The sequence below is a fragment of the Lagopus muta genome, chromosome 2 (genome assembly GCF_023343835.1).
Source record: "Lagopus muta isolate bLagMut1 chromosome 2, bLagMut1 primary, whole genome shotgun sequence".
Lineage (NCBI taxonomy): Eukaryota > Metazoa > Chordata > Aves > Galliformes > Phasianidae > Lagopus > Lagopus muta.
The window spans coordinates 35802152-35824479 of NC_064434.1; the positions used below are offsets into that span (position 1 = coordinate 35802152).

A 22328-nucleotide genomic window follows, 5' to 3' on the forward strand; every position below is an offset into this window, starting at 1 on the left:
CAGATGTTTTTTCTGCTTTGGCTGGTAGATTCCTTATATAGATAGCAGTTCAAGATTTTAAATACACGTTCAGATAGCAAAATCCAGAGCTTATAGAAACCTATATAGAACAATCTTAAGTATTATGTTGAAAGTTTGCTTTCTTAATTTACTGTTTTTTTAAAATAAGTACATACATATATATGTCAAAAGTTAGCACTAGTTTCAGCTATCTTTTCCATTATTTTTCTCGCCCATGCCCAAAAAAAGGGTGAAAATTCATGATTTATTTATATGGACAGTGCATAAACTTCTTCCAAAGAACATTCTTATTATTACATTTCCCAAAACTGCAAGACAAAAAAAGCAGGTAATTTTAATACTGCCACTTACATTTCCAGTATGTATACTATAAGAAAGAAAAATGGTAAAATGTGATTCTAGTACTTCTACAGACCCACACCAGTCTGGCATAATTTCTGTTCTACTGTTAACCAAATAGGCTAATCTGTTTGTTTGCTATATTTTGCAGATTCATTTCTTTCTGCCTTCTTTGAAGATATTAAAGTATACTTAAGAGTTATTTCATTATTCTCTGATAGTTGTATGTAGCAAATTCTACTAATAATATCCAGGGGATTCATGAGATTTCTGTGACTATCACATTCTACAGAATTAAAGAAGGATTAAATGTTGATCTCCCTGATAACCACACACCCCTAAAATTACCACCTATTTTAGATTATTGCTGTAGGTTGTTTTTTATGGAAACTTGATTAACCTGACAAACATGCTAAGATCTCAATTTCCAAACATACAAATAATAATAGGTACCTAAAAATTCCTAATTCACACTAGTGATAAAATGCCCTCTCTGAATCTGAATCACTTCAACAGGCCTGGTAATAATTAAAACACAAAATAAAGACATTTGAATGAAGCATTAGCTGTACTTTTCTCATTTAAGATGTTCTTAGTTTAATTTCAGCTTTATATAGCATAACAGTGTCTGTTACCATGGCATTTATAATATCATCTACAAAGCTATTGAATTAAAAAGCATCTTAATGCAATAGCTGTATTTATTTTGTAAAATATCCTTGTGATAGCTCCTTATTGTAAAACTCTCACAAGAAATGAGAGATAGTACTGTAAGATATGTTTAGAGTATAGAGATTCATTAATAAATAAATACACATAACATTGATTTTTTTTTTTATTTTATGCAATATGTGAGTCTAATGTGTGTCTAACTGCTTCAGACAATTATAAGTAGTTATTTCAATTGTTTCCTATACAGAATGAGGTGAAAAGTCTTTCTGACATAACATCTGAGCCAAATGAAGTGGTACACACAAACTGTTTGTACGTAAAATGATAAATATTAGATAAGCTATAGAGAAATCACTTATCATCTAGAGCTCATTCACAGAGTATCCTCATGGTATCTAATTTAAACACAATGCAAATGACATTGCATTCTGTCGAGCCTCCGTATCATTTGTACATAAGTATCAAAAGTGAAGATTTGCAGATCAGTTTCCCTATACACATACACACTGACTTTATTGAAACATAATGAAGGGATGAGAAAGAGCTTACCTGACTGGACTCTGTTCCAGCAACAGTAAGATCTTGAATGGATCTGCGCCTCTGCTGTCCGTTTCCTGCTGGGAAAAAAGCAAAACAAAACAAAACAAAAAGAAAACAGTGAAATCTATTCCGAACAAAATAAGAAGGGTGAGACTGTTGCAGAGGAGCTTGGAATTTGTACAAATCCACAGAGAGAAAGGGAGAGAGGGGGAGAGAGAGACAGCTGCAGAATTTTAACTCAAAACATGCTGGCCTGTCAACAAAAAGTATCCCCTAATACAACAACCACTCCTACCACATGAATAGCTGCTGCCCTCCACTCCACCATCTTCTGACACATGTATTTAAACAGGCATAGGACTTGGGGCAGGAGCTGATGACGACATCTATTTCAAGTGCGTTACGTTATGGGGATTTCTAAAAGCTAGACTGCAAAGATAACATGCTGCCAGCTTTAACCTGTTGCTCTTTGGTATGCTCAAGTAACATAGCAAGGACTTCTGTCTGTGTTTCGTTTCCCTCACCAAAACCAATAAGTGAGAGTACCTCCTTCTGGTCAAAGTGAAAGCACTTTTTCACCTTCAGATGAAGGAAAATGTGTCCCATTCTCATGCTCTAAGAACTGTGAAAAGGGGACCGTTCAGCTAAACCACATCTTGCTAATAACCTACTGAACAGAGTGCGGTAATCTTTTCCTTTTCTCCTTCCAGCTGTTAGCAATTATCCACTTGTGACAGCTACATAAAACAGTTTAAATTCTAACAGTGACACTCAAAGACATTACTGGGAAACAAAGTCTCCTCAAAAGGATTGGAGATTATGCAATGGAATCTCCCCGACTACTTTGATTTTTATTGCTGCGATTGTTTATATTGTCTCTTGAGAGCAGGTCAGCTGTCCAAAAGGAAACACCAAAACGTTCTGAGTAACAGCTGACAATGCTCAAAATTCTTGATCTGCATTACGTAACTTTTCTACTCAAGGGTAGCATCTCAAACATGTACTACAGCAGTGGCAGCCCCTAACCCATCAACCATGAACTCAGCAGCCAGCCCAACTCTAAGCCCTTTAACAGGCATCTAATTTTTTTTAACCTTTTAGATATTTATTCAGCACCATTTCAGTACTACTTCCCTGCCTATCTTGATGAGCAAATTTTGATTCATAACTGTTACTACAAAAATATAAGACTATCTATGCAATATTGATCAATACATTTAATGGAATCCCAATTTAAATTCTTAAATAGTGACTATTGCATATAAGAATACATTAACACAGAGCAGCCACAGAGAACTCTTAGTGTCACCTTACCAATCTGACATGACATTTTATGTTCTAAAATTTCTAAGAAGTTCTATGAGAAAGAAGCACATCAGAAAATCAGGAGTTTCAGAATGAGAAGTCTTTGAAAAGTCTTGTAGTCTTTGCTGTGACTACAAAAGAATTTAAGTCACAGCTTTTTTGAGGTCTTGATCTTTTGCTTCTGAAATTCAGAGGAAGTATATACTTACCTAAGCATCACGACTATATTGTTTAATATATTTCTACTAAGATACTGCAGATTGAGTGAATGATGAATCTATATCAAATTTTTGATCTTATTCATTCACAGTGAATTTTTTCACTAAATGGCCATTTACAAACACAATTATACATTTAATAGAATTATGTATGCTAGATACTTCATCTGGCTGTCACAGCTAATCTCAATATTCAAGATACAGATGATCCACCCATGACTGACACAAAATTATGTGCACGTTTCATTCAACAACACTGTTCTAAAATTAGCCCAGCTGAAATAAGCTTGCAAAAATATCTGAAATTCTCATTTCAGATTAGCAACATTTGTGAATTTAAAGAACCTGGCACATGTGTTGCTGAAACATTAGAACATGGCTGCCAAAAAAGTTAAAATAATCAGGGTGGGGTGCAAGAAAAGAAAATGCTTTGAAGGAGGGTGGAAGGAGGGGCCAAAACTACCATGTTGTAATAAATGAACATCTTTAAATGAAAAATATCTTTGAGTTAGTAGCATGAGAGAAGAGCAAGCTCTACTGGGCAATGCCATTTTAATTAGTGTAACTGCTGCAGACATCTGGCAAATAGCTTAGACAAAGCAGAAATAGACTACAAATCAACAAATACTTATTGCTCCAGATTCAAGACAAGTTTCAATTGAAAAAATACAACACAACATTTTTATTCGAAATCTTCACAGCTATGTCTTTGTATCTTCTTTCCTTTCCTTCCTTAACATGTTTCACCTCTACACTCATTTAAAACTCCTAATTTTTCCTCCCCATACAACTAACCATGTTGTAAATGTGCAGAAGTTAGTCTACAGTAGCTTGGTGTTCTATGTCAGGATTTTAACAATTTACAGGACTTTAAGATTAGAAATTAATGAGCATCCAAGTACATATCTGTTTTGAGAGTTTTAGTGAAAAAATTTCTGAGTGCCTGATCACTACGTGGAATGATGAAAGACTTTTATTTAATTTATTGTACTAAAAGGGAAATAGACCCACAAAATCATATGCCATTTCAAGCAATTACTGTGATATAGTTGTAGAAATTCCATACACTATCTGGGGACTCATGCTTTCAAGGTTTCTTAATACACAGAGCTTGCATATGAGAGAGCTACAATTACTGAAATATTCAAGTTCTGTGCTGTTTAATAACATATGAATATACAAATTAAAAGGGCAAAATGAAAGCAAAAAAACTAAGGAGAGAAGAGGAAAGAGCAAAAACTTGCTCAGAGGAAAGTAACATTAATTGCTGAAATACCGGAGAGAAAAACTGAAGCAATCATTAGTCTCAAATGAGTTTGATGCTGCAAAGCATTTCGTATATATAGGGATGTAAAATTTGTTCATGAAGTATTTGCATTGGTAAGGTATACAATTCTCTTCCACTCATTTCCTTTGTTTCATTTATGTTTTTCTATTTCTTCCTCCAGCTCTTCCCTCCTTCTCTCTATGTTATTCTCATTCTTGTCTCATACTCACTTCACCCCTTGTATTCTCCCTCCTCAATCCACTCCTCCCTCCAACCTGCTCCAGTATTTCTTATTAATCTCCCCCCACAAATATCCTAAATATACTTCTTGCCCTAAAAAAAAAAAAAAGAAACAGAAAAAAAATTTACACACCATTATTTCCTAAAATGAAATTCAAAAAGTACAGAAAACTTCTGGTATGTGCCACTCCACATACTGCAGTGAAGCAAATGACACAGCTTCCTGTTAAGGCTTTTGAACAACCCTCAAAAATTCAGAGCAGCCATGCAGTCCTCTCCCTTCCCTATAGCAGATGCTTGCTGTCTCCTTTTACACTTACACAAGCTGCTTGTTTTCCTCTCATTAAGGCAAAAGTATTTTGTTTGTATCCTTCCAGCCAAGTGCAAACTCACTCTTACTCTTCTTTCAGGTCTCCTGTTCCTGCTTTCAAACTCCCTTGAGTACTCTCTGATTTTGTGGTAGGGAGTTTACCTCTTTGTTCCTCCATTATCATGTTCTCCCATCCTTATTCACGTACAGTACTTTTGAGTGCTTTCCTTACACACAAAGAATCAAATGTCCCTTATGGTACAAGGCAATTAGTAAATTTACTAATTTTAGAAGACATGGTCAGGAATTTAAGCCATTCATCTGGAATCCAGAATCATGAACTGATTTGAAGAGACAAAAGTAGGATTTCTGGCCTATACTGGTTTTAAAAGTTAGATGGAAAAATTACCAGCTAAACCATCTATGATTCTCGTACATTTTCTAAAGATACTTAACAAAACGTGTCTATCCTGAGTAATGCAGTTTATGCAGTGCCAATGTTATAAAATTACTTGAATGCTATGGCACAGAGTTTTGCATGACAAAATTAGAAAGCCAAGTGCACGCATGCTATATGCATAAGCTGTTTAACATTGCCAGAGAAGAAAAGGCTGCACTTCAGTGTATATTTTGTCAGATGCCTCTTGACTGGTTAGTATACAGAAGGTGTCTGGGTTATTCTCCTTTATCATATGACAAACTATAACTGGATTTTACTTTTTCCTTTAAACATACGGCTATTTAAGCTTTTTGTACTTGTAAGGAATTTTATTTCTCATATACAAATAAGAAAAAAAACACCTACATGGAGATGTTGGTGCCTATTACCCATATTATACTGCATATCAAGTGAAAGAAAGGGATACTCCACATGGCTATCTGGTTGTGGTTTATCACCTCTGAAAATCCATTTGCCAATGGAACTTGTTGATGTATTATTTTCAGTTTTTATTTTTGTAAACTAATAACAAAATAGCACCTTAAATGAAAGTAAGTTTATTTGCACCTATTGGAAAACATTTAGGAAGAAGAGCAAATTCCACTTCTTCAAACATGTAATCATCAACCGATGAAAAAATAAACTTTATGACTTCACTATCACAATCAGTTCATGGATAAAAAGTGACCAAGGCAGAACCCATTATAAAAAAAACAAACAACCCAATGGTGGCAGATGTAGTACTCATGCTTCTAAAATAGCCCTGCCCCAAAGCAGCTGACTCACGGTAACACGCCTGCCCAGTGCCCTCCCCTCTGCGGGAAGCAGCTGCTTTGCCATGTACTCAGCAGCAGGCCAGCAGCAGTGTGGACAATGTCAGTGCTCTCTTCCCACGGATGGACGTGCCCAGGGAAGGCTGGAGGAGCTGGGTATGTGCAGAAGTGCTGAGGAACGTACCAGGGTGGGATTTAGACCGTGGTGCCACTCTGGGGAGCTAGGACGTGTAACTGGAAGGGGAAAAGTGTTAAGAGGATAGGATTGAAAGCCATGTACTGAAGGAGTAAGGAAAGGAATGTGGTGAGAAACATAATGTGAGGGCACATTATGCTGTCCTAAAAACAGAGCAAGATGCTTTTGAGAAACTGTTTTAAGGATACAGATAAATATAGTTAGTTTACTGGGCAGCTGGTTCCATCTCTGTCACGTAATGATTAAGCTCTATTTTAATAGAGCTGGGTACATATTCTTTTTTCCTGGCACCGTGATTCTTACCAGGAAGGTGTTCTGACTATTTGAAACCTTTTATTATGCAGCCCAGACATCTGCATAGTTACACCCTTTGCCTTAGTGCCGGTACTGCACCTTTTAGCTTGAGCAATTCTCTTTTCCTAGTCTTTAGCTGCAAATTCATCTACAGAAAATAATTACTCATTTCTCAGCTTTCACTCTGAGAACTAAAAAAAACATGCTCTTCCACTTTCTTCTTCACACTCTGCATACCATTCTAGTAGCTTTTCTTGTTACTATTTCAGAGTGTACTTATGATTAGCTCAACATACTTCTTTGGCTGCCCAGAATACTATGTTGATTTCCTGATCAAACCTCAACAATCGCCTGTAAATTAGCTTTTTTTTTTTTTTTTTTTAGTTTTTTTTCTAATCTATCCTGGAAATATTCTTTTCAAAATGAACCCTAAAGACTGGTATCTATCTGTCACTTATAAATAGACATATACATATATATATATATTATTTTATATATATATATAATATAATATATATATGTATTTTAACAACTACTTCAGATTAGCTGCTTAGACTGCCTAGGATTAATCTTTATGTATCTGCTATGGTGCCTTGCAGTCCACTAATGAATTCTCTTCATAATTAAAAGAAATTGTTACTACTGGTTCCTCAGTGTATGACGTTAAATTTTACTCTATTTCTTATCCACCAATCACCCTCCATCACACCACAATTCATCCTATGTGATACTTGAATCCTTCTTTATATTGTCACACCTGAAAACACTTCATCACTCACTTGAGGCTTAAAAAATGGCTTAAGAGTAAACTCTGAGAAAATTTATTCCTATGCTTGCTTCAAACCTACATTTCATTTGAAATGAAGTCCTATATTTCATTTCTACAGGTTGCTATTTCTCTTTTATTTGTCCCAAATTTACCTTAGAATTCCAGTCTTGTCAAGTTCAATTAAAATAGTTCAGGTGAAGGGTAAATAACTGACTTCCTTTGCCTAAGTAAGCAAAACCTCAAAAAGGTATCCGATGTGTTTGGCACAATCTACTTTGGGAAAGCCACATGATATATTATTTCACTGACCTTTTAATTATTCTTCTCTAAAAGATTCAAAGTTTTTTTTTGAAGTAGACAGACAGTACGTGCAGACAACAGGTGCCTAGTTAACTTTTAGAGCAAACTTGTTGGGCTTCCATCACTTGTTGACATCGTAAAACTTGGCAGATCTTTTCAGAATGTAGCTTCACTTTCTCTTTCCTTGCTCTTTCAAGATTTCCTTTGCATCACAGAAGGCCAGGAGTGTTTGAAAACTACAGTGGAATACCAGTAAATATTCTGTCTGATCTGCTAGTCTCTGTGCCAAATAGGTTTTATTTTCATCAACTGTGCAATTTTCCTCTGGAAGCTACATTTTGACATACTGTATTTTTATAAGTACACTTCAATAAAGGTATTTAAAGTTTTTGAACAGAACTGTATCTTCTGTTTTCAACTTTAAAATACAACAATCCTCAAGATCTACAAGGAAGCTTCCTCAAATGACACATATTTCGAGTCGAGGTCCAGAGTTTTTAATGGATCTTTTGATTAGCAACATATACTATTACTTGCATCTCCTAACAAATAATTTTGAAGTGATTGGTATACTAATCATGGTATACCTATCACAGTTTGGGATTGATTAAATTTACTTTTAATCTTTGAGAAGTATGAAAGAAAATAGGAGGGAAGATGAGAAAGAAAAATATATTATTTCCTACTGAATATAAATATGAAATAGATGAGTCTCAACAGAAAATAGCTGCTAAGGTGCTGAATATGCTGATTCTCTTCCTGTCAGAAGCCTGTCCTAATAATTTTAGTTTGTCTTAAGTTAAACACAACAGAAATACTAATGCAAATACATTTTAGATCTAGAAAACTGTAGTCAAATATAAAAACTACAGATTAAGCTTTAATCTTATTTAATCACAAGCATTACACAGATTTGAAGTTCTGTACATAGTGTATTTAAGTCTTTTGTTCTACTAATATTTGATTAGATTAGAAATGGGTGCTTAAACTGCACAGATCAGGGCACTGTAATTATCTAAATGGGAATTTTTCAACTGAGGTTCATTTTTGCCAAATGAAGTACTGTAATAAAATAATGCCTGCCTTATAATGAGAATCTAACACCAAGATCATAAAAGGAAATAGCCCATAATTACTAAAAGTAAGTTAGACCAAGAAGATCACATCCTTTACTGATAAAAGTTAGTACTGAAAGATCATGCTCCTTTTTACTGAAACACTTAAAAAAAAATGCATTGGGATATTTCTAGGTCTGTTCTAGCGCAGCTGGAGCAAGAAGTATTTTTTAGCAGTCTGATCATTATTCCAGCATCTTAACCAATTGACCCGTTCACATGGTCTGCGATACCTGGTATGATGATCTCAGGGACATCCAGAATGTTGCCAAATGAAGCAGTTTTACGATGGCCTCGTTTAGGCTTGGAATAGGCTGAAAAAATACACACATACAATACACATGCAAAACACTAAAAAGGCAATAGCAAAATTATTAAATTTGTCATATTGCATTTTTCATAAAATTTGTTAAACTGTAGTTCATGCAAAAATATTTCATGCAGAATAAACTGCATTGCCTTTCACTCATGCTTACACATAGTAAAGCAACTGTTAAAAAGCAAAAATGCAGAACTAGCCGTCAATACAACACTGTAATTAGTTTTAGTTAGCAACACAAAAGTCAAACACAGAAAGCAGCACGGCAACAAAGAAGGGAAAACCAAATGTAATTATCCAAACAGAGAATAAAATAAATCGCTTCAGATCACCTGTATATTCAGAGTAAATTCTTGATTGCCTGAACTTACATAACACTTCCTCTTTAGTGCTGGGCACAAACTATTTTATGAACAAGATTAAAAGTTGGATACTTTTTTTCTTTGAATCATCTCCTGTTAAAGCAAAGGTAATCTGTCCCTGAAAAGTGCTTACTCTTACTACATTAGACAATTGTTCCTGCTTTCTGTCATTTTGCCCTACTAGGGAAGATGTTTCTTATTTTAAAAAGTGGCTGTCACCACTAAAGTCTTCATCGTGAAGGATATTCAAGAAGCATTATATATTTTGCAATATAAACTTTTAAAAACTTTTTTATTTTGCCACTTGTGTAGTTACCCAATTAGAGAAAAAAAAATAGTTCCCATTTAGAGAAAAGCCCAAATACAGCTCCCAAAGATAGAACACTGCAGCAAATTTATCTTAATGTGAAATGGTGGCATGTATGATGCAATTTACACTTAACACTTAAATCTAGCAGTAGGTGGAACAAGAAAATTAAATATTCTTGACTTTATTTATGCTAACAGCCTGATTCTCATCCAGCCACAATTCTATTTCAGTGTACAGCATATTATTTCTGTCACAAATTCAACAGCATTAAAAAACAAAGCAAAAACAACACAGTGTTGTTTCAGCTCTTATTGAAAAACATATGGCCAGATGGGTTTGACCTGATTTCTAGTGGTCAGTTAATTCCTGAAATAACTAAAAAAAACAAAACAACCAAACAAAAAAACCCAACAATCCACAAAACAAAAAACACCAAACCAAACCAAAACACAAAACTCCAGAATATTCAACATATTCTTTTGCGTCAATAAAAAGAAACCCTCCAGTCATAATAAACAAACAAAAAATCCTTACAATATATGCTGAAATAACAATTACTATTCAAAACAGTGTACTTATGGAAGACAAACCAGGAAAATTAAAAACTCGCACAAAGGAAGTCCACAGTTATCTCCACTAATGTCAAAACCTTACATTGACTTTAGAGGGTCAGTGAGTCCTGATGTTTTAAAGTAAAAACAAGTTATTATTATCAGGTAAGTACATAGTTGCCTTCCATGTTAGGAAACCTTTAGAAATATTCAGGGTGAAGCGCTACATAATCAATCAGTCAAAGATTGACGATACAAAAGACAAAATTTTGGTGTAAGGCTTTAAGATAAGTACATAAAAGTAAAAGCGTTTAGGGCAAGATAATATTATCCCACAAATATCTTCAGTATTTAGCAAAACAAGATCCTAAAAAAATCATACAACAAAAATAAAGTGGTCATGGTTGAAAAGCGTCAGAATACGATGCTTATTTCCTTACTTCTTACAGTTTCTTGGGTTACCCTAATTATCAGATTTGTGCAGAAATAACTGTATCAACTAAATAACCCTGAACAAACCAAAGTAATTTTGTCTGCTAATTAAATCTATAGCTACATACCATTAAAAAAAGTTTCAGATGTCAAACTTAATAATTGATGTTTGCATAGATCAACAAACAGTATCTTTGATGAAGAAAAGAGACAAGAAAGTGTTTGCCAAGTATAAACATTTTTATTAAATTGATCTTCTGGGAAGACTGAAGATTGTTTTCACCATAAAGTTATTTATGCTTACGAATAATTTCCAATCCACTCACGGACTCAGTATTTAAACATAACAGTTTATGGCTACCTGAAGCAAAGCACCTGAAGCTAGTTCACTTTTGAAACAAAAGATATTATGCTGTGTTCATCTGATGAATAAAATATGCTTATGTTTCTGAAATATGACAAAATTGAGTTTAAAACTTATTTGGGAACATGCTGACCATTAAAACCAACTATCCACTTTTATATATTAGAGGAATAACTGCAAATAAAATGCTATTTTAGAGATAATTAAGATAAGTACAAAGATAAAGCGTGTGCATCTGGAATAGGACTGATATTTAGAAGTCTCAGCATGATTTTAGAAAGGTGAAAGTCTAATTGAACAGAAGTAATCTCTCTGTGACCTTAAAAGCACCTAATTAAAGTACCTGCCTTGCAGCTGAATGTACAATATTCCACCTCAGCTAATAAAGGATGAGAAAGATTACATGAAAAGTTAAAATATTTTCACATGTTCACATTTTCACATGGCTAATTTTATTAACCTGCCGTAAGACTTCATTTTTTTCTCTCTTCTCTTATTTATTTATTTTTTAAAATAATCTTCCCTCCTACCAGTTCCTTACTCTACCCCACAAGCATAATTTTACCTGTGGTAGAAGGTATTCTTGCTTCCATTTCGGACATGTCAGCACTCATCCTTTTGGCTTCTCCTGAAACAAGGGCTGACTGAGGTCGCCCACGAACATCTGACAAGCTCTCCACACTGCTTCCACGAGACGGTGGTAAACTCAAACGGCCAGGATCACCCTGATTCAAGGGTTAGAATTTTAAAAAGAAGGGAATCAGATCTGCAGAAAGTTCCCTATAATATACTCAGTATGTGGAACAAAATATATTTCTACAGAAGATTTAAAAATTAGGCAAATTTTTAAAATGGTAAAAATTTAAACTACTATTAGCACTTAAGAGTCAAATATCTTGTAACCTGCAAACAATTAAATTTACTCTAATTCAAATTGTTTAAAATTAGGTCAATACTGTCAGAAGAGAATATTTGTATTTTTCCATCCCACTTGAAATAAAACAGTGTTTTCAAAAGTCACATAAATGTATAATCCTTTCATGTTATACTAAACTTGTAGCTCTAAATTAAGGTAATGATATTTGAATTCAATTTTTTTAAACCTACTGAATCCCCCTAAATCAAATGAACTCTTTTTTGATTTCACTGAAGGTAGCTTTTAATAGCTTTCCAATTTATCTTTGTGGAATCATTTGGTGCTTTTCCATCCACTTTCATGTTCCTTTCTTACAAGTAACTGAAACCAATTTTGTTCTATTTTTTAAAGAAAAGACACTGATGTTTCCAGTAGTTGCAGGCACGCTTTTGACCATTTCATCCTTTTCATTATTATGTTTCAAAATTACAGGCATTTACTTACCGGCTGCTTGGCCGTATTTTTCATTTGCTGTGCCAATTTTGATTCTAAACGTTTAATAGTGTCATTGGTAGAAGCTCCTTGGAAGTCATTTGGTTCCATGTTTGCATCGCTTTTGTTACTTGTATTTGTAGAAGTGATGTCCATAAATGAACCTGGAAATTCAAAGGAAAAACAAATTTTCATTAAAAACCCTAAAGTGTATTTCTTCTCCTTCTCAGAAGCTTTACTTTGCTTTAAGGTAACTTCTAATGAAAGGAAAGCTGCCAAACTGGAACAGATTCCTCTTTATAAAATGTGAAGAGGAGTGGGTGGAAGACGGAATATACGACTAACTACCACAATCACATTTGAAGTCATTCTTTAGTTTGCTCTGAAACTGCTGGATTAGTTGGTAAATTAACAATACAACAGGCAATATAATTCACAATTAATGATAAGGTCCATCGTTTATTACAGAAGAGAACAAATACCTGAAAAAATAGAAATCAGTATATATTCATAGTTGAAAGGTATAAGTCTTATCTTATAATCATGTGCTGAGAAGTGGAGACACCTTGTAAGGTTAGTATAATTTGCAGGTCATTAAGCAGCCAAGTAGCGAAAGAAACGTCATTCAAAGTAAAATAAATTTGGAGGTAGAAAAAAACAAATCAGATAGCAGAAGGTGAAGACAATTTCTACTGAAGTGGGAAAACTTGTCTGTAAAATCAGAGGACAGAACAATCTTTATTTGCTATTAGTAAAATTTTTTCAGTAGGGGAAACACTACCTGAAAGCCTAGCCCACGTTTTGTTCTACTCCCCTTTCTAGTGTTTTCCTTGTGCTTCATTTAAATTATTGTACTTACTGCAGTTTAACATAGAACTACTGCAAGTTTAAACTGTGGAGATGTGTATGCCCATTTTTCATTAAAGACATAATTCAGCAAAACTATTTGTCTAAGAACAATAAACATGTTGTGGTATGAGGTCTTAACAAAAATTGGATTCTTGCCAATACAGAAGTTTGTGAAAGATTATCTTTTCAAATTTGAGTTCAAAACAAACATGAAACTGTATTTTACAACCTTTGTGTATCACTTCATGTTTCCACTGTATTCTCTTATTTATAGAAGAGTACCTGTACTAGTGGCAGAATTGCTTTGCCCTTCATCTGAATACTGGCAAGGATACTGCAGAGGTTCATCAGCTCCTGGAAAGTACTGTGAAAAAAAGTGGTGTTTTAATTGTAATAAATAGTAATTGCTTTAAAATAGTATGAATAGTACTTTAAATAAACAAATAATTCATACATATAATAAATTCTATATCATACATAAGACTTTATTTAGAAAAAGAAGTCAGATTATTTTAAATAATACATTAAAATATGACTCCTTTTATTAATTTCTCCATGTTTGTTATAAATGAAACATTCTACTCCTCTCAAAAAGAAAGAGACTACTCCCCTTCTTTACAGCAATAACTTGATACATATATATCTTTTTCTCAAATAAAAAGAGGAGAGAGGAACACATTAGTCTATCTTTAATGTGTGATAAAAGGCATACCTACTGTAATTCAATTTCTCAACTAAATAAGTAAAGAAATGATTAAGATACTAAAATAAATTTAATACCCGCATCAAGTGTGTCATTATCTTAACAATTTCCTCCATGGAAGGTCGTTGTGAGGGATCCTTGGACCAACAACGGGTCATTAAACTCTCAATTGGTTTAGGTAAGTTTTTGATCAGTGGCGGTCGAGTACCTAAAATTGAAATTAGAAGAAAATTTAAGCAAACTTTAAGAAGACTGACAGTGACTGATCTCTTTCTGATATTTTGCTAAACAGGTATAGGAGAACATGTAGTCTGAAAAAGCTGGCCCATATTTCATGTTCTCTTTTAAGCAAACAACTGACAATGTTCCTTTGCACTACAAATGAGTTACAGGTACATTAAAAAAAAAAAAAAAAAAAAAAAGAAGAAATAAAATGAATTTTTTCCTTCAGAAGTCATTTGCATAAATTCAGTGACTGACAAAATACAATGTATCACAATGGTACTTAAAATGGCTAATGATTATGTTATAGCTTTCTGAAGAACAAAGCCCTATGCTGGGAAGTGCCAGAAGCCTTTGATATCTACTGTTGAAGTCACACACAAAAATGCATTTTTGAAGTTGCTTTTGTTCTTCCTGAAAGACTACTAATCGCTAAAAGTATCAATTCTGGATGGCTTTTTCATGGACTCTAGGTATTTTCAATTATGTACTTTACTTCAACTGTAGTATAACCTCATTTCATTTTGTTCCATTTGCTACTCATTTTATTATTTTAACAACAAATACAGTTAATAGACATCCAGTTGTGCTTAACACATGAGAAGTAGAGACATTTTGCAAAGAAAGCAGTGAGTACTTAAAAATGTATTCGCTGTAACTTATGTAAATAATGCATAAATTGTATTATGTATACGTATTAAATTGTAATTTATGTAAATAATACATAAATTAAGACAGTTTAGAGAAGTGAACCAAAAAACACTTTAAAAATCAAAGTGGACTTTTTCTTCTCCTATGAGCTTTTTCTGCAACTTAGCAAGGCCTTCTGACTTATTACATTCACATTTATAGCTATTGCTTTTATTAAGTCTCCCATCAGTCCTGACTCAATGACTTGCACCCTTGAAAAACCGAAATGGAGAACTTCTCTCTTCACTCAAAAATGCTGTTTGCGAACATCTTTCCTTGTGTATTACTGACTGTATCACTCATCCATCCTATCAATGCCTGCCATCTTTACATGATCAAACAAGATTCCTATTCTCACCTTGAGCTCCTATCATTCAGTACTGAAACTACGATTCTCAGGCACAGTGCCAGCCATCATTGCTTGCTTGTTAATTAGATCATCCAAACAAGTTCATTCTTTCTTTGATGGTGCTTTTCACAAATGGTAGAAACTTTTTGCAGACATTCACTGGAAGTACTCTGTTAAAGCAGTTGTACTACTACAATTAAGATACTACAGTCTATTATTTTGACTGATACTGTACCATTGCTTCATCTGTCTTAATATAAACATTTTTCTTGTTCATTATCCTAAAGTGCTTGGGACATGGCTCTGTTCTGTGTTGTACCTAGCACAGTAAAGTCCTGCTCCATGTCTGCAGGACCCTAGATAAAACAATTTAAACAGCAGAATAAAAAAAATCAACAGATAAAAAACAAGGTAACATTTTTAATGCCCTATGCTCCTGCAGAGTTTGACAGTTTTTACATTTTAAAACGTAGGTTAAATTACTTGAACTTATGCATTCATGGTGTAAATGCCCATTTTTTTAAAAGATAAAGGGGCTATTTTTTTTGAAGTACACGACTCAGACCACTGTCAAATCTTCTAAAATGGGGAGCTGTAATAAATGTACAGCTTTTCTCCCTTGTTTATTTATACAGTGGTTATATGCAGCAGGAAATGCAAACAATGTAGCAGTCAAATAAAACAAAAACCACACTAACATAGAAGTGTTAGTGTCTTATTATTTATTCTTTATGACACAGGCCCTTATTAAATGAAGAACAGAACCAAAAATCTAATAATTTAAAAATGTATGCTTCAGAATGTTCAGCAAATTTATAGGTGAAATATACAACTTAAAATGCAGTTAAACATTTTCAACTCACCATTGTGAACTGCCCACATTATGCGGAAAGCTGGACCACCAATCTCATCAAAAGGTTTCCTGCGGGTGATTACCTCCCAGAGAATAATACCCCAACTGAAAACATCACATTTTTCACTGTAATTGCTACCTAGAAGAAATCAGAAATATACTATTTCTTTTCTATGTAACTTTTCTATAACTCACTTTTAATAGGTACAGTTCCATATGAAAAATTGCTATATATACTTCCTTTCATCTCATATTTGTTTTCTTTAAAAAATAAGGTTTTCTAAAGCTGTTTGATTCAAGCTAACTTAAGTCTGAAATCATGTGATAGTATGATCATTAAGAATGCCTCTCTCTGGAAATCAGTCCATTTCACTTGGAGTCATCCTGGAATGATAAACGGAGTCAGTTTGATTTTATATCAAATGCAGCTTATTACATTTCAAAGATCTTTTGAATTCAGAACTTAACCTTGCTTCATCTAAATATTCTTGTTGAGCTCGCTTTTTTCATATTAATCACAGTACGTTAGCTATCACTGTCATATCTCTTGCACTCAATTAATAGCAGGTCTTCATCAGAATCATAAATACAAAACATCACCATCTTATTTCTACTCTGTTTATCTCTCTTATTGTTTTTTGTCATGCCATTACTTAAATCAAGTTCTCTAGTCACAGGTTAAATATTTCTAAGTCTAAGTTACAGGTGCAGAAGACATACAGGTGATAAATAATAACATTCAGAGACTACAAGAGGAAGACTGTATGTTCTGCTGCCCTAACTCATGCAAATACTGAAAGAAATGTGAATGATTAATAACACGATAATGATAGCATAACTATAAATAACAGATTTTTTAAACTAATATGTAATAAGAAAGTGTTACTGAGATGAGTCGTTTCGTAAGTAGGAATTAATGAAGCCTAGTTTTATGTTAACATTTATCTTATAACACCCAGTTGCAACAGGCTCCGTGTTTCGTGTAAGCCATCCTCTTCTGGCCCCCAGTACCTCTGACAAACTGCAAGGAAAGCAGCATACCCTAAGACCAGTTCTTGCAGGTTGGACAGTCTGAAAGTCAAACAATAAACAGGATGCAGCCATGTACTGGAATCCTTTCTAAGCAAGGGCACTCATTTGAACTTCTTGCATCTATTGATTTTACAAAGCTTGTAAGAACTTGGTATCTGTGAAACCCTTTATACTTGTATCAAAAGTAACTGAATGCGGCCAACGAATTAAAAAAATTCTGAAGGTGAATAACAAAGTCAGCTTTCCCTTCAAAAGGCAGCTGTTAACGATGGCAGATTAAAAGGGAAGTAAAACAATCTTTCAGTCTATCCAGCAACAATATTTCTAGCTACGCATTCACCCCATCTTAGGCATTCCACTTTCCTCCCAACAATGGCAAGACAGGAGCCCAACAAGAGCTTTAATGCTGCTGCGTGGAGCAAAGCACTAAAGAACTGCATCCCTCTCCCTTTTGTCAAAACTCCTGCATGGAAAGAAGCGACAACCTTAAGGCCTGTTGTCTCTGCCAGATCTGAAGATCTGAAGTGACTTTTCAGTGGACAAAGCTGTCTAAAAATGATACTTGGTACCAAAGGGAGTGAAGACTCTATGGTACACAGTGGCAGACAGACAGCTGTGATGGGAAAGTAGTGTTACACTCCTGTTTGAGCAAGGAAATTCTATTTTGAAGCTGAAAACTAGTGATAGTTCAAAGCCAGTATCTCACATAAGGAGGATATCCTATTGTTTCATTACTTAACAGACCTAGGTAGGATAGCAGATGCATCACTTTTCAATATTAAATTATCTCAAAGCATTTAAAAAATAATTTTGACGATGGGAGCTCAGAGCTTATACTGATTTCTTCTTTTCCATTTTATTGTATCTAAATGATATTTTTTTCATTTAGACAAGGATCTAAATGCCACAATACTTAAAACTCAGAGAAAGTAATAATATTAGGAAAATTACATCAATAATCACTTTTTAAGTATGTCACCTATAAGATAGTTCTTAAGCCTTTTTAGTTCTCAACTAAAACTGAGTTCTAAAACAGTACCAAAATAATATTACTGCTTATCCCACTGTTAATTTCTGATGCAGTAGTAGATGCAAATAAGTTTAACAATTTTGACATAATTTCAATACTCTTTTAATACATTAATACTTTAATGACTGTCCCAAGAGTAATTTGATATACTGCATCACAGAACTTATTGAAACCCTTGATCTTTCCTTTATACTGATTCTTGCATAAAAGACTTGTGGCATCATCACTAAAAGCTTTCAGAAAAAGGTCCATAAAGCCAACTGCAAAGTGAAAGCTTTTGCTGCCATCTAACAATAAATTTGCAATACAATATTTCTTTGTTCTGTGCTGCTGAATTTATGTAGCAGAGAAATTAAGCAAAACACTGTAAATCCCCACTACAGCGCTCTTATTTAAAAATCAGTTTTTATTTTTTCACTCAAAACCAAAAATTTTGCTTTAACACTGATAGTGCAATGGATAACTTCTAAAGGAGAAAGACATCTCTAATTTACACAGTTTCATTTAATAGTAAATAAAAGTTAAGAAAGGATGCACTCCTAGCTGAAGTTAAAGAAACAAAGTAGCTCCAATATAAAGTGACACAATGGAAAATGTTTAGGCACCAGAATAAAAATGGCAATCATCCTTAGGTGATTCCCCAGAGTGACAAGCAGAAGAATGAGATACCTTCAAAATAAAAGCTCCAAAGGTGGTGCCCAGGAGGAAACCCTCGCAAGAACATTAACTGTGGACATGGCAAAACAGAACACCTGCTTTCCGAAGCAGGAAGATGACACCTCCAGACCTGTCTACTAATCACAATCAATGCTAAAATGTGTTTAATTTGCAATCTAATGACAACTGCATTATTTCTCTAGTAATAATAAAGCAATTATACCTATCTAATTATCAACTGTCATCAGCCTTTCCCAGCTCTGCTCAGAGAAATAGCTTGTTTTCTTACTTAACTAAATTAACTGTTAATAACAAGTTTCTCAGAATGCAGGGAAGAGGAAGTACATCAAACCTCTAGAGATGAAGAAAACTAAGAAAGAGAGACAAAGAAAACCAGACAAAAGTGAAATTACAAGAAAGTGGAGGTTTCAAAATGAAGGCAATTATGTTCAATTTAGTGACACTAACTCGCAAATTCTAAAGATAAAAGCTGATCAAAATTGGGAGTGAAAGTAATAACAGTATATTTAAATGTCAGGAGAATTTGAAATTACTTAAGAATCTCAGAAATAGCACAATACTTGTGAAATAGCCCTCTATTACTTAGTTTTATTAGGTTTTAAATAAGAAACAGCAGCTGTCAAAAGGTATCCCTTTAGAGGAAGGAAACCTTGGAAATGACACAAAGGTCCCACATCTTCCAGTAATTAATGGTATAACACTAACATGATACAGTCTGTTTGGTGCTGCTCTTTGAAACTTTGCACAATTATTTGGTAATATACAAACATGCAGGTTTTAAAATAAAAGTTAGGATTCTGCCAAGACACTTTCAATTGCTATCTCAAAATTTAATATGATGATTGAAATAGAAGTATAATTAAATGACGCTTTTATTTCCTATACAAATACATTCAAAGTTGCATCCCTAAAAAGAATGTACAATAACAACACCATAAATTATTGTTACCTTCAAAAACTTCAGGTGCCATCCAAGCAGCACTTCCCTTATTGTTGGTCATGTGTGTTTGAATATCACAGGCTGTACCAAAATCACAGATTTTTAAAACTGTCCCCCCAGCTACCAAGAGCAAACTGTCAAGGAAACAAAATAAATAAAAAAAAATTCAAAGCTGTAGTATGAAATAGACTGGTGATAAAACAAGGAATTTTTTACCCTAACAATTATTATAATATAAATGAGTATCTGGGGCTTTGTTTCTCTGTGCTTTAGTTTTGTAATCTAAGAAATAAGTAAGAACACTTGTGTCTAATCTGAGCATACAAAATAGTTTCAAAATCAAATATATTCCATTATTTATTCATGCTTCTACACCATATATATTTCTTCCATGCTAGATTTAAATATTCTCAGGCATAGCAATCCACTAAGCATATATTGATAAAATTTAGTCTTTCAGATGGGAGAGAATGAAAAATAAGTGCTGCAAAAATTTTTGCCAAAAGAACGATGATTAAGACTCCCATTAATGTCAATCAGTGTAGTTATTTAAATCTTAATCAAAACTGGTGACACAAGAAAGAATTCAAGATTCAAAGTGTGGCTTCACACTGTCATTTTATCTGGTAGAAGTGCTGGCACCCACCAAAAGTGGGTGATCCTGCAAATCTGTTTCCAGCAAACCTGTGGAACCAGATCTGAAGGTTGTACAGTTCTAAGATGAGTAAGATCAACAAACTGACTGGACAGAATAGATATTCATTTTTATTTAACTGGAAAGAGATGAGAAATTTTGGCTATGGGTAGTGGAACAGACAAGAGGAGGTAGAATAAGATGATCATATCAGATTAAATATGACAATATCAAATTAAATACAACATTAAAACCAACCAACCCAATATTCTCTTATCAAATACCACTACCCGTCGTAAAATTGGGATGCTTTACATGCCTCTGATTAGGAGCCCTATCCCTATGAAAATCCTCTCCTGTGAGAAAGGGCAATAGCAAGATGTTTTTCTGGTTTAACAGAAATATAGTGACTACAGATTGTTTCCTGTACCATGCACCATCGCTCTGTAACTGAAGCTTCAAACACACGGTTTTCATTTAAAATACAGTACCTCCAATAAATGTATTATCAATTAAAGGTATTTGTGTCAAATACAATGAAATTATTAAAATTGATCTTCAATTCAAAGTGCAAGAAAAAATGGAATAGGTGCTATAAACCTACTTTGGTGGTTTCAGGTCTCTGTGAATTAGGGCCTTTGGTTTCATACTGTGAAGATATGCCACTCCTTGGGAACACTGTAAACACCAACTCATCGCGTGTGCAGCAGTATAATGAGGCAGAGGTTCAGCACCATGCAGCACTGCAAAACAAAGGCACAAACTAAAAAGAACTTTATTGTATATTACAACAGATACAATGGAGTTAACAACATACCAGTCAGAAAGCGGTACAGAACCTACGTACTTATCACTGCAACTTAAAGTGTCCTTTTGCAAATTGTTAAATTAATGGAAATGTCAAAATGGTATCTAAGTTTTAGTATGTTCTTCCTAATACTTTTATTAGAATTCTGCCAACCAGTGATTAACAATATGAAAGAAGTTACTTTTTTCAAGAAGAGATAAAGTCTGTGTTAAACAACTATAATGTGAATTTACATGTAAGTAAAAGCTTTTTCAGGGGAAGTTTTCCACAGAAAAACCTTACAATGACTTTTACAAATATTACCAAGCTGATATCAATAAACAAATTAATAGGCTTAAAAGTAATTTTTAGAAGCACACATCTTTCTCTTCAAAATTCGTTTAAGACATATATATGAAGTGACATTATATTTAAGATGTTTTTCCTAGCACTGGCACTTCAGCTTCAGGAAGACATATTAAAATGATGCTCACCATTGTATAGAGAACCTCCTTCAGCATACTCCATAACAAGACACACCTTTGAGGAGAGGAGACAGAAAATATGGATGTTTTAAATGGAGGGACAGAAAACAGGTTTTGTAAACCAAAAGTTCTTTGAGAGGATCTGCAATGTTCCACACCTAAGCTAATAGAAACATTTAACTGTGAGGTACACAGTAAGTCAGGCTTAATATAAATACAATTTAACTTAACATTTAATTTGCAGTGTACGTTAGGAAATAAGGGAATGCACTTTCTCCCTTTCCTAGCTCATCTTGAAAATCGAACACTGTCTTCATACTGCAATTAATTTGCCTTTACTATTTCCTCAGAATGGCTTTCAATAGTTTTAAATATATGTCAAAAGAATGTAATCAGTTCCAAGAAAAAAGTGATCCAGCGTTTCAACCAATTGTAAATTCCTCATTAGAATTAGTTAAGGATGTATTTTTCCTGTGACTGTACTTTCTCTTCTGCTTTCAGAATTTGTGAGACTGTTTGCAGCTGTGGCAAGAAGACAGCAAATCCTGAAAAGTGCATATACGAGAACAGGATCTGATTTCTAAGCTATGAT

At 34.0% G+C, this 22328-nt stretch overlaps 1 protein-coding gene across 6 annotated transcripts in view; it reads right to left on the bottom strand.

Annotated features, from left to right (window-relative positions):
- MAP3K7 (mitogen-activated protein kinase kinase kinase 7) overlaps window positions 1-22328 on the bottom strand; it is a 49447-nt gene that overhangs the window by 14120 nt on the left and 12999 nt on the right. For 2 of the 6 annotated variants that reach the window (XM_048937800.1, XM_048937804.1), the window contains exons 4-13: window positions 21746-21791; window positions 21069-21207; window positions 19840-19964; window positions 16161-16289; window positions 14114-14244; window positions 13616-13697; window positions 12497-12648; window positions 11702-11861; window positions 9032-9112; window positions 1582-1649 (exon numbers count right to left, since the gene is read on the bottom strand). In XM_048937800.1, the coding sequence (XP_048793757.1) occupies window positions 1582-1649; window positions 9032-9112; window positions 11702-11861; window positions 12497-12648; window positions 13616-13697; window positions 14114-14244; window positions 16161-16289; window positions 19840-19964; window positions 21069-21207; window positions 21746-21791 (1113 nt within the window). Of the gene's footprint in view, window positions 1-1581; window positions 1650-9031; window positions 9113-11701; window positions 11862-12496; window positions 12649-13615; window positions 13698-14113; window positions 14245-16160; window positions 16290-19839; window positions 19965-21068; window positions 21228-21745; window positions 21792-22328 lie in introns of all 6 variants that reach the window. The other 4 variants (XM_048937801.1, XM_048937805.1, XM_048937803.1 and 1 more) reach the window with 4 other exon arrangements.